Source organism: Nicotiana tabacum, chromosome 15 (assembly GCF_000715075.1).
Source record: "Nicotiana tabacum cultivar K326 chromosome 15, ASM71507v2, whole genome shotgun sequence".
Taxonomy (NCBI): domain Eukaryota; kingdom Viridiplantae; phylum Streptophyta; class Magnoliopsida; order Solanales; family Solanaceae; genus Nicotiana; species Nicotiana tabacum.
In genome coordinates, this window is record NC_134094.1 from 51431195 (window position 1) to 51445084 (window position 13890).

The following is a 13890-nucleotide window of genomic DNA, read 5'->3' on the forward strand; positions in this document are numbered from 1 at the left end:
GGCTTCATCTGTCGAGTTGTGGTGTAAAGGTCAAGGTGTTCAAGATCATCTAATCAAACAGTCTAGCGAAGGAGATGAAAAGGCGATAGCACTTTGGGCAAAGATCGATGCTCAGTTATGTAGCATCTTGTGGCGATCTATTAATTCTAAGTTGATGCCCTTGTTTCGTCCATTCCAAACATATTATCTGGTTTGAGCAAAGGCTCGTACCTTATACACTAATGACATATCCCGCTTCTATGATGTGATATCGCGGATGACAAACTTAAAGAAACAGGAACTAAATATGTCTACTTACTTGGGTAAAGTGTCAGTCATGGAGGAATTTGAGAAGTTGATGCCAGTTTCTGCTAGTGTAGAAAAACAACAAGAGCAGCGACAGAAGATGTTTCTAGTTCTTACCCTCGCTGGACTTCCTAATGATCTTGATTCAGTACGCGACCAGATTTTGGCTAGTCCGACTGTCCCCACAGTTGATGAATTATTCTCTCGATTACTCCGCCTTGCTGCAGCACCAAGTCACCCAGTGATCTCATCACAGATACTTGATTCCTCTATTCTCGCATCCCAGACAGTGGATGTTCGGGCGTCTCAAACTATGGAGAATAGACGAGGAGGATGTCGTTTTGGAAGATCTAGACCCAAGTGTTTTTATTGTCACAAATTTGGACACACTCGTGAAATGTGTTATTCCTTACATGATCTAGACCCAAAAATGCTTACGTTACTCAGACCGAGACTACAGGTAACCAGGGATTTTCTTTATCTAAAGAAGAATATAATGAGCTCCTTCAGTATCGAGCAAGTAAGCAGACATCTCCACAAGTAGCCTCGGTTGCCCAGACTGATACTTCTGTTGCTGGTAATTCTTTTGCTTATGTTTCCCAGTCTAGTACTCTTGGACTATGGGTCATGTACTCAGGTGCTTCTGATCACATCTCTGGTAATAAATCACTTTTGTCGAATATTGTATATTCACTGTCTCTTCACACTGTCTTCTATCACCCTAGATTCCGTTCTTTATGTCCCTGGTTGTCCTTTTAGTGTTGCATCTGTTAGTCGTTTGACTCTTGCCCTCCATTGTGGTATATATTTTACTGATGATTCCTTTATTATGCAGGACCGCAGTACGGGACGGACAATTGGTACAGGATGTGAATCAGAAGGCCTTTACTACCTTAACTCACTCAGTCCTTCCACAACATGTCTAGTTACAGATCCTCCAGACCTAATCCACAGACGTTTAGGACATCCGAGTTTATCCAAACTTCAGAAGATGGTGCCTAGTTTATCTAGTTTGTCTACATTAGATTGTGAGTCGTGTCAGCTTGGGAAACATACCCGAGCCTCCTTTCCGCGTAGTGTTGAGAGTCATGCAGAATCTGTTTTCTCCTTAGTTCATTCTGATATATGGGGTCCTAGTAGAGTCAGTTCAACCTTGGGATTTCGTTATTTTGTTAGTTTTATTGATGATTACTCAAGATGTACTTGGCTTTTCTTAATGAAAGATCGTTCTGAGTTATTCTCTATATTCCAGAGTTTTTGTGCTGAAATCAAAAATCAATTTGGTGTTTCTATTCGCATTTTTCGTAGTGATAATGTCTTAGAATATTTATCTTCTCAGTTTCAGCGGTTTATGACTTCTCAAGGAATTATTTATCAGACATCTTGTCCTTATACCCTTCACCAAAATGGGGTTGCAGAGAGAAAGAATAGGCACCTTATTGAGACTACTCGCACACTTCTAATTGAATCTCGTGTTCCGTTGCGTTTTTGGGGCGATGCAGTTCTCACAGCTTGTTATTTGATTAATCGGATGCCTTCATCTCCCATCAAGGATCAGATTCCGCATTCAGTATTGTTTCCCCAGTCAGCCTTATACTCTATTCCACCTCGTGTTTTTGGGAGCACGTGTTTTGTTCATAACTTAGCCCCGGGGAAAGATAAGTTAGCTCCTCGTGCTCTCAAGTGTGACTTCCTTGGTTATTCTCGTATTCAGAAGGGATATCGTTGTTATTCACCTGATCTTCGTAGGTACCTTATGTCAGCTGACGTCATATTTTTTGAGTCTAAACCTTTCTTTACTTCTGCTGACCACCATGATATATCTGAGGTCTTACCTATACCGACCTTTGAGGAGTTTACTATAGCTCCTCCTCCACCTTCGACCACAGAGGTTTCAGCCATACCAACCATTGAGGAGTCTAGTGTTGTTCCTCCTAGTTCCCAAGCCACAGGAACACCACTCTTGACTTATCATCGTCGTCTGCGCCCTACATCAGGCCTAACTGGTTCTCGTCCTGCACCTGACCCTGCTCCTACTGCGGACCCTGCTCCTAGTACACCGATTGCACTTCGGAAAGGTATACGGACCACACTTAACCCTAATCCTCATTATGCCGGTTTGAGTTATCATCGTCTGTCATCTCCCCATTATGCTTTTATATCTTCTTTGTCCTTGATTTCCATCCCTAAGTCTACAGGTGAAGCGTTGTCTCATCCAGGATGGCGGCAGGCTATGAGTGACGTGATGTCTGCTTTACATACAAGTGGTACTTGGGAGCTTGTTCATCTTCCTTCAGGTAAATCTACTGTTGGTTGTCGTTGGGTTTATGCAGTCAAAGTTGGTCCCGATGGCCAGATTGATCGACTTAAGGCCCGTCTTGTTGCCAAAGAATATACTCAGATATTTGGGCTCGATTACAGTGATGCCTTCTCTCCCGTGGCTAAAGTGGCATCAGTCCGCCTATTTCTATTTTTGTTGCTCGGGGGAGGTCTCGTGGCTTTGTATGTCGCTTGCGTCGGTCACTTTATGGTCTAAAGCAATCTTCTCGAGCCTGGTTTGGTAAGTTCAGTACGTTTATCCAGGAGTTTGGCATGACTCGTAGTGAAGCTGATCACTCTGTGTTTTATCGGCACTCTGCTTCAAGTCTCTGTATTTATCTGGTAGGCTATGTTGATGATATTGTTATTACTGGCAGTGATCAGGATGGTATTACCAATCTGAAGCAGCATCTCTTCCAGCACTTCCAAACTAAGGATCTAGGCAGATTGAAGTACTTTATAGGTATAAAGGTTGCTCAGTCTAGCTCAGGTATTGTTATTTCTCAAAGAAAATATGCTTTAGACATTCTTGAGGAGACATGGATGATAGGTTGCAGACCTGTTGACGCTCCGATGGATCCGAATTCTAAACTTCTGCCAGGACAGGGGAGTCGAATGATCAACTTGCAGATATTTTTACTAAGTCCCTCACTAGTCCTCGTATTGATTATATATGTAACAAGCTCGGTACATATGATTTGTATGTACCGGCTTAAGGGGGAGTGTTAGGTTAGAGCTATGTACATAATATAATCTTGTCTCACATTGGAATGGGAGTAATATGTCCTTGTACTGTATAGCTATAAATAAAGACCTCTTGTATTGTATTCATCATCTAATATCAATAACATATTTTCTCCCGTGCTTTCTCACAGGCATATAAAGTCAGCTCCAGGCAAAGGATTACTATTCGAGGATCGAGGCCACGAGCAGAACGTTGGGTACACAGATGTTGATTGTGCAGGATCACCTTCTCATAAACGTTCTACGTCTGGATATTGTGTTCTAGTAGGAGGTAATTTGGTCTTTTGGAAGAGCAAGAAACAGAGTAGTTGCTCAATCTAGTGCCGAAGCAGAATATTGGGCCATGTCTATGGCAACGTGTGAGCTAGTTTGGGTCAAGCAGCTACTCAAAGAGTTGAAGTTCGGAGAAAGCAGCAAGATGGAACTGGTGTGTGATAATCAAGTTGCTCTTTATATTGCATCAAATCTGGTGTTCCATGAGAGGACTAAGCATATTGAGATCGACTGTCAGTTTGTCAGAGAAAAGATACTCTCAAAAAATATTGTTACAAAGTTTGTGAAGTCGAATGATCAGCTTGCAGATATTTTCACTAAGTCTCTTACTGGTTCTCGTATTAGTTACATCTGTAACAAGCTTGGTACACATGATTTATATGCACCGACTTGAGGGGAAGTAGATACTTATTATTATGTAATCACTATACAACACTTTAGATATAATTAATAAAACTTTTCCATGCTATACTTCTCACATCTGGAAAGGGTGAAAATAAAAAAATTCACTTACCACAAAACACCAGCCTTAAGTAAAGCATCTTGAAATTCAGATGACACAGAAACATGAGCAATTGTCTGAAGGGCAGCATCAACAGCAGCTGGTACAAGCTCAAGTTTAGTACAATGTACAATATCATCAACTAGGCCAGAAAATTCAAGCATGTCAGCTCTGGCACTCTCAAACTGACTCAAAACTGAAAAGGTTCTCATCACATTTGTGACAATGACAGTCGATAGTTCACTGGAAGGAGTAGTTGGTTGTACTACACACATGCAACGGGACAGAAGATTTGCAAGAAGTTGTATTCCGGCATCCCTTACAAGTTCTTCACCATTCAGTGAAGAAGATGCACACCTGAGACAAAAAAAAAGCATGGAAATAGTTCATATAGCTGAAAGAGAATAGTATAGAGAACAAAATTCTATTCTATTCAGATAACACACGTTAGCCATATCAATTCAGATGCGGCAACAAGAAGAGATGCTCGATCAGAGGAAAGGAAGTTGTTGTCATCTTTGTCCAGGGTGATTGCATTTAACAACATTGGGTAACCAGCATATTTAAATGGCTCCAGTACATCTCCATATCGTCTATACAAAATGCATTGTCCTTTCAATAAAAGCAATAGTCTCCAAAGTTGTGGACCTTGCAGTCCTTGCATTGTAGCCTGACCAAAGTGTTTAAGAAAGAAAAAAGTAAATGGATAGAAGTAAATATACACATGCATTTAAAGGCAGTAAGAAGAAAAATATTGTCAAAACACTAGAAACAAGAAATAACCAACACATGAAGGCAGCAAACGCAGCTACAAGCTATACTTTACTCCCTCCAAAGTTAGAATATTTGCACAAACTTTTCTTTGGGTTTCCTCAAGAGTGTTCCACCTTTCTTTACAAGAAAAGCTAAATTTCACAGCAATCCTAACCTTATCATCAAAAATTACAGCGCAAAAGAAATGAACAATCAAGATCCTATATTTGGATTATCCATAATTCTTGTTTCTTTCAACGTTCTCTGTTGCAAGGAAGTTTCCACAAAGCTAACAGGTGGAACAGACCTTCAATAGATTTATCATTTTAAGTAGAATTGTCACTGAAGGACAAAAGACGATCAGACATCTGGTACGGCAACAAAATGATATATTGAATATAGATTAACAGAGGGACTGTTATACGCAAATATTTCACTATGTAGGGATTTGTAATAAAAGGAATATAGTCTTAATGTTTATTTAAAGACATTAAGGACCTTATCTCTTCTATATTTAGCATAAGCAGCAATCTTTTGGGGGCAAGATATTAAAGGTCTCACTGTTTCTAATGCTTGTATGTTTGTTCACTGTCAGCGCTTCAAGATTGCACATAATGATGTCAGAATATTAGAAGGCAAAAGTCATGCGGCTTCAAACCATAGTCTCTAGCCTTACAAGTGATAAAGCCTATTCATAACTGCATTAGCGCACTGAGCTCATTTACAATGTGTTACGGATCGAAAAAAAGAAGGAAACATGCTGAGCTTAGGAAAACAAAAGGAATCGGAGATTGAAACTATAACATATGGTGAAAAGAGATTTCTCTCTCCTGAAAAAATGCTCCCAGGATTTGCTGAGTGACTGTCCAGAAATTTAAGTCGAGTTAACATGGGTGAAGATAGGATTTATTATCATGCTGGTTTTAAATCCTCTGACATTACTAAAACTTGTTCAAGGTCTGAAGTCTGGTTTGAATGGGTGGAACGCAGCAAGAACTTGATGAGGACAACAACATTAAGTCTCAAAGTTATGAAGTGGTTGTAGATGTATTTAATGTAGCGTCGAAGGAACACAGCAGGTCAGTAAGGAGATGGAACATATGAGATCATTATGCAGACTTCTTCTGCACTCTTAAATACTGTAGAAAGTTGATATGTATAGTGTCCTATATTGGTAGAGAAGGGTTTAGTACTATGTAAACACCCTATATAAATAGGGGTAATGTAACACACAAATGAATACAAGAAATTCTTTCTTCCCAATGTCTAACTCTCACAAATACAACGAACACGAAAGGTACATTAGTTTCATTGTTGTACAGGGAGAGAACAAGTCAGTCATTATTAAACCGGAAGTAACATTAAAGGCTGGGTGGGGAGATATAGCCCAGAAGATTTTAAGGCTTATAAATGATGAAAATACAAGCTCAAATCGTGATGCTAAGGAAGCACAAGTGGAGGCAATGTTTTCTGCAACAATGGAGGCTTATTGGGCTAATGAAGGTGTCAATGGATTTAGGGAATTGGGCCACAAATTTAAAATGCTTACACTAATTAGCCTTAGTCCAATTGAGGCCCAAGAATCTCAAGAAATTGAAAAAGTCCAAGAATCCATTCAAAATTAGGATTTATTTTCCTTAAAGATTAGGATTTCTTAATTATTGTTTTAGTAGGATTATATTTATAGTTTTAGGCAAACTAGGACTGTTAGTTGATACTCTATTCCCACTAGAATTCTTTTTCCTAATTTAGTTAGGATATGTTTTTCTTAACCTTATTCTTCAACAACAACAAACCTTATTTTTATTCTATTTTAATTAGGATTAGTTTTCCTTAACCTTATAAATTTTACTCATTGTAAGGCCTATTTGGCCTATTTAAAGGGCTCAATATGCTGAAAAAAACACTTGTGATTAGTTTTTCTAAGCTCTTGCTTCAAAAACATGATTTCACTTTTGGTTGACTCTTCTTCTTTATTCAACGCTTCTTGCAATCTTGCGTGATTGAAGAACGGGCGGGTAAGATTCTTTTCATTTTACATTTTTCTCACGTGAGTTTGAAGAATGCTTTCGCTAGTTTTGTGAAAAACTTTAGCGAGGTGTTTTGTTTTTCTCTATTCTTAGTGCTTGAGAGCTGCAAAATCTTGAAAGTACATCAATTTGGTATAAGAGCACAAGTTTCAGGTTCGAATTCTTGAATTGCTATCTTGTTCATCATGTCGCCAGACAAAAAAATATAAAGTTCAGAATCCTCTTCAATTGATGAGCAACTTCAGATTGAAAGATTAAGATGTACAGCCCTTGAACAAGACAACGAAGAAATTAAAGTGCAGCTAGATGGCGTTAAGAAATCAATGCAGAATCTGACTGAATTGGTTGAAAGTTTGGTGATTCAAAATCAGCTACCAAATCCGCCACAACGCCTACAACCTCCACTACCACAAAGACACAACATACTAGTGCTACCGTGACGTCTTCCACTTCGAGATCCACCAATTCAACCGCATAGAGCAAGACACATTGAGCAAGCGGAAGAAGCTATAGCTGACCAAGGCATGAGAGAACCGAGGTGCCATGCTCACTGTGATAAAAATTCAGATTCAGAAAACTCAAGTAATCAAGGTAGTGAAGAGTATGACTCTGATGAAGTTCAGTATTGTTAGAGAATGCATGTAGACACTTTTCTATATATTGTACATAGCATAGCATATCTTTAGGGATTGATAGGATCTCTCCTTTGATTATTTCCTTAATTAGCATAGCAATGTAAATGTGTATGTACTGATCACTTTGTGAAATAGAAGACAAGAAAATTGCTCGACTATCTCTGCATTATACATGGTATCAGAGCGGGGTTTGCTATTTCGTCGGAGTTGAATCAGCTTCCCTCGCCGGAGTTGTGGTGTTTCGCTGGAGTTGGTCAGCAGCTTAGGCTGCCGCTTGAGAAGTGAGAATCGACCATCACCACCTTCCTAGGAAGGACCAGCACCCTCCGATCTACATTTATCCAGAATCTAGCGGCCGAATTCCAAATCTTACGCACTGTCAATAACTTCCCGGCAGGATTTCTCCGGCAAGCGCGTGTGGGCGCGTGGAGGACTTTTCTGGATCTAACTTCGTACTAGAGTTTCCGGTGCATTTATGGTAGTCTCCTGAACAACGGACCACGCTTTGAAGAATGAACATCACGAACCAGGTTCTCTCTTGAACAGATTTGGGTCCTTTGCTGTTGTTCGAATCAGGTTCTTTCTTGAACATATTTGAGTTTGAAGCTGTCCTTTTTTCTGAATACTGTGTTGGAAGTAGATTGAGCCTGAAATTTTACGGTTTACAGTTATAGGTTGACTCTGTTACTCTTGGGAAATTATTTGTTGGGAATTTTCCAGTCTTAAGGAAAGTTGTTCCTTTTTCTGACTGTTTAGCAAGCAAAACTTCACCACGTTCTTCTGTATCTACCAACTCTCCAGTATTGTTGGTTTGCATTTGGTGAAATAATCTGTTAGTTTTTTTTATTTCACTTTTGTGCAAAGTGGTTGTTCTACTGTTGGTTGTTGGTGTTCCAATTAGTCTTAAAATATTGTGATTTTGGGCACGGTAAAATCAAATTGTTGGAAAATGAATAACGGAGGAGGAAAGGCTACACATAACAATGACTTTGGCAATGTTGTTTGTCATTACTGCCATGATCCAGGCCATATGAAGTGGTACTGTCAGAAATTGCAAGGGCGCAATCAGAGAACTCGAGCGGTTATTATTGTTGGCGCTTCTAGTCCACCTTCTGATAAAACAATTCTGATATCGGCCAAAGAATTTGCTAAATTTTCTCAGTATCATAAATTAGTGAAGGAATCCGCTTCAGTTAATGCCTTTACTAAGTCTAATAAAACATGTCTTATCACCTCATCAAATAAATGGGTGATTGATTCAGGTGCCACAAATCACATGACAGGTAATCCTAATATTTTTTCTAGCTTCCATTCACACAAAGTACCCTCTCCAGTTAGTTACTGTAGCTGATGGATCAACTTGTAATAGTGTGGGATATGGGACTGTTAAACCAACCTTCTTTATTACCCTGGCATCTGTATTAAGTCTACCAAAATTAGCCTTTAATCTGATTTCTGTTAATAAAATTACCAGAGACCTTAATTGTTATATCTCGTTCTATCCTGATCATTGTTTGTTTCATGATCTTATGACGAAGCAAGTTATTGGTAAAGGACATTTATCAGATGATCTCTATATTCTTGATGAATGGAAGCCTCAATTTCTTGCATGCTCCGGTGTTGTATCTCCTTTTGAAGCACATTGTTGATGGGGACATCCCTCTCTACCGTTGTTGAAGAAGCTTTGTCCTCAGTTTCAGAATATTACTTCATTGGATTGTGAGTCATGTCGATTTGCAAAACACAATCGTATCTCGTCAGGTCCAAGGATTAATAAGCGAGTTGAGTCAACTTTTGAGTTAGTCCATTCTGATTTAGTCCATTCTGATGTTTGGGGACCATGTCCCGTTAATTCAAAAACTAGGCATAAGTATTTTGTCACATTTGTGGATGATTTTTCTCGAATGACTTGGATTTACTTTATGAAGAGCCATTCTGAAGTGTTTACTCGCTTTTCTGCCTTTTGGGCTGAAGTTAAAACTCAATTCAATGCTTCGGTACATATTCTAAGGAGTGATAATGCTAAAGAATACATGTCAGAATTGTTTAAGTCATACATGAGACAACATGGTATTCTCCATCAGTATTCATATGTTGACACACCCTCTCAAAATGGAGTTGCTCAGAGGAAGAATAGACATCTACTTGAGACAGCTCAGGCACTTTTATTCCAAATGAAGGTTCCTAAACAGTTTTGGATCGATGCGGTCTCTATGGCATGTTTTCTAATTAATCGTATGCCATCTACTGTGCTTGCTGGTAATGTGCCTTACAGTGTCCTTTTTCCAAACAAGTCAATGCTTCTAATGGAACCTAAGGTGTTTGGAAGCACATGTTACGTTCGAGATGTTCGACCATCTGTTACTAAGTTGGATCCCAAGGCATTAAAGTGTGTTTTTCTAGGCTATTCTCGCCTTCAGAAGGAGTATCGATGTTATTCTGCTGAACTTGGTAAATATCTGGTATCAACTGATATGGTATTTTCAGAGACAACACCATTATTCTATACACCTCCTACCTCTACAAGTCAGGATGAGGAAGATGAGTGGTTAATCTATCAGGTTACCTGTGATTTGACAAAAGGATCAGATGATGTTGTTCCTCCATCTCCCGGTTCTTCTGTTGAGCACCAATTTGTGCCACCACCTGCTCCATATGCGCTAGCACCTACTCCATCTACGCTAGCAATACCACCAATCACTCAAGTTTACTCAAGAAGGCGACAGACCAATGATACATGTCCTACACTGTCTTCGTCATCAGACCCTACTTTAGAGGACCTTGACCTCCCTATTGCTCTTCGCAAAGGTACACGTACTTGCAAATCCACATATTCCATTGCTAATTTTGTCTCCTATGACCATTCATCCTCTATGACTAGTTCGTTGAATCATCGTGGGTGTCCACTTTAGAGTACGAGTCATGTCAGCTCGGTAAGCATACTCGCTCTGATTTCCCTCGGCGTCCTAACGCCGAGCAGAGTCACCTTTCACTTTAGTCCATTTAGATGTTTGGGGTCCTAGTCGGGTCAGTTCTACTTTGGGATTCCGCTATTTTGTCAGTTTTATTGATGATTATTCCAGGTGCACTTATTTTTGATGAAAAATCGACCCGAATTGTTTTCTATTTTCCAGACATTCCATGCTGAAATTCAAAATCAATTTGGGGTTTCTATTTGCATATTTCATAGTGATAATACTCTAGAGTATTTGTCTTCCCCATTTCAGCAATTGATCTCTCATGGGATTATTCATCAAACATCTTGTCCGTACATATCTCAACAAAATGGGGTAGCTGAAAAAAAGAATAGACATCTTATTGAAACTGCTCGTACCCTACTCATACAACCTCATGTTCCGTTGCATTTTTTGGGGTATGCAGTTCTTACATCTTAGTATCTTATTAATCGTATGCCATCCTCAGCTATCCAGAATCAAGTTCCAATCTCTATCTTGTTTCCCCATTCACCTTTGTTCTCTCTACCACCCCGTGTCTTTAGGAGCACGTATTTTGTTCATAACCTTATTCTAGGAAAAGATAAGTTAACTCCATGTGCCGCAATAACCGGTTGAACCACTCCGACTGGCTGAGCTGCTGGAGCCTGATACTGGGGAGCTATCTGCTCCGGAGCGGGAGTAGTGGGAGTCTGGGCTCCTCCCCCAGCCTGGGAGACGGCTGGTGCCATGAGAAATGCGCCAGTATGGGCCACACTCTCCATAAGGCCCACCAAACGGACCAAAGCGTCCTGAAGTATTGGGGTGGCAATGAACCCCTCCGGAACCTGAGCTGGCCCGGTAGGAACAGTCTGGGCTGGAACCTCCTCGTCAAGCTCTATCTAAGGCTCCACAGTTGGGGCTGCTGCTCGGGCTCTGGGCTGAGCCCTGCCCCTGCCTCGGCCTCTGGCACGGCCTCGATCCCGACCCCTCGTAGGAGGGGCCACTGGAGGCTCTGGCTGCTGTTCAGCTGAGGAAGCGGTACGTGTTCTCGCCATCTACGAGAGAATAAGAGTAGAAGAGTCCAATCAGTATTGAGAAAACTACATCGCACGACAGCTGATTCACGTCCTGCACTTGACCCTGCTAATACTGCGGACTTGTCTCCTATTAGTCAACCGATTGCACTACGGAAAGGTACACGGTCCACACTTAATCCTAATCTCCATTATGTCGGTTTAAGTTACCATTGTCTGTCATCACCCCATTATACATGTGTATCATCTTTGTCCTCTGTTTCCATCCCTAAGTCTACAGGTGAAGCACTGTCTCATCCAGGATGGCGACAGGCTATGCTTGACGAGATGTCTGCTTTACATACGAGTGGTAATTGGGAGCTTGTTCCTCTTCCTACAGGTAAGTCTATTGTTGGTTGTTGTTGGGTGTATGCAGTCAAAGTTGGTCCAGATGGCCAGGTTGATCGACTTAAGGTTGCCAAAGGGTATACTCAGATATTTCGGCTCGATTACAGTGATACTTTCTCTCTCGTGGCTAAAATAGCATTAGTCCGCATTTTCCTATCTATGGTTGTTGTTAGCCATTGGCCTCTCTATTAGTTGGACATTAAAAATGCTTTTCTTCACGGTGACCTTGAGGATGAGGTTTATATGGAGCAACCATCTGGGGGAGTCTAATGGCCTTGTATGTCGGTTACGTCGGTCCATCTATGGTCTAAAACAGTCTCCTCGAGCCTGGTTTGGTAAGTTCAGCACAGTTATTCAAGAGTTTGGCATGACTCGTAGTGAAGTTGATCACAACTCTGTGTTTTATCGGCATTCTGCTTCGAATCTCTTATTTATCTGGTGGTTTATGCTGATAATATTGTTATTACCGGCAATGATCAGGATGGTATTACTAAGTTGAAGCAACATCTCCTTCAGCACTTTAAGACTAAGGATCTTGGCAGATTAAAGTATTTTCTGGGTATTGAGGTCGCTCAGTCTAGCTCAGGTATTGTGATCTCACAACGAAAGTATGCCTTAGACATTCTTGAGGAGACAAGAATGATAGGCTGTAGACCTATTGACACTCCTATGGATCCGAATTCTAAACTTCTGCCAGGATAGGGGGAGCCGCTTAGCGATCCTGCAAGATATAGGCGGCTGGTTGATAAAGTAAATTACCTCACAGTGACTAGACCTGACATTTCCTTTCTTGTGAGTGTGGTGAGTCAGTTTATGAATTCACCCTGTGATAGTCATTGGGATGCAGTTGTCCGCATTCTTCGATGTATAATATCAGCAAGGATTATTGTTTAAAGATCGAGCCCATGAGCAAATTGTTGGATACTCAAATATTGACTGCGCAGGATCACCTTCTGATAGACGTTCTACGTCTAGATATTATGTTTTAGTATAAGGTAATTTGGTGTCTTGGAAGAGCAAGAAACAGAATGTGATTGCTCGGTCTAGTATAGAAGCAGAATATCGAGCAATGGATGTGGCAACATGTGAGCTAGCTTGGATCAAACGTTTGCTCAAGGAGTTGAAATTTGGTGAGATCAGCAAGATGGAACTTGTGTGTGATAATCAAGCTACCTTTCATATTGCATCAAATCCGGTGTACCATGAGAGAACTAAACACATGAGATTGACTGTCACTTCGTCACAGAAAAGATACTATCAGGAATTTGCTACAAAGTTTGTGAAGTCGAATGATCAGCTTGCAGATATTTTCACCAAGTCCCTCACTGGTCCTCATATTAGTTACATATATAACAAGCTCGTTATATATGATTTGTATGCACTGCTTGAGGGGGAGTGTTAGATAGTTATTTATGTAAATAACCTAGTCCCACATGAAATAGGAGTAGAATATATATTATGTATAGTTATAAATAGGGCTATTGTAAAACACTTAATAGAATATAGGCGGAATTCCTAAAAATTGCCCTAAACTTGACATGGATTATTAGTTACACCCCTAAACTATTCGTGGTCTTAATTACCCCACTGAACTTGGCCTTTTGAGAGCAATTACCTCCCTGGACGCTGATGTAGCGAAGAGTATTGGTGCACTCTCTTTTAAGCGCGTGGGAATGAAGAAAATTGAAAAATCAGCTGCCAAGTAGGTTATTTTTTAACTTTTAATTGCCATATAGTCATATATAATGATTTATTTGTTACAACTATGTATTGTTTCTTGCTTTATCTTAACATATAATGTGGACTTTACTCTAATTTTTATTCTTTTTAATTTCTTCTATAGATATAATGTCTATTTATTCCAACTGCATATTTCTTTCTTTTTTTTGGGCCAAATTTGTAAAAGTTCGGTTGGAACTCCATCATTTTAGCCAAATAGAAAACTTTTAGCAAAATAATGGAGTACTAGTTGTGTATTTTCTGTTATTTTTT

The 13890-nt window shown here is 40.1% G+C and overlaps 1 protein-coding gene across 3 annotated transcripts in view; it reads right to left on the reverse strand.

The window, feature by feature from the left end:
- LOC107806820 (dnaJ homolog subfamily C GRV2) overlaps window positions 1-13890 on the reverse strand; it is a 52800-nt gene that overhangs the window by 12800 nt on the left and 26110 nt on the right. For all 3 annotated transcript variants that reach the window (XM_075230826.1, XM_075230825.1, XM_075230827.1), the window contains exons 13-14: window positions 4570-4793; window positions 4136-4480 (exon numbers count right to left, since the gene is read on the reverse strand). In XM_075230826.1, coding sequence (XP_075086927.1) covers window positions 4136-4480; window positions 4570-4793 — 569 coding nt within the window. The remainder of the gene's footprint in view (window positions 1-4135; window positions 4481-4569; window positions 4794-13890) is intronic.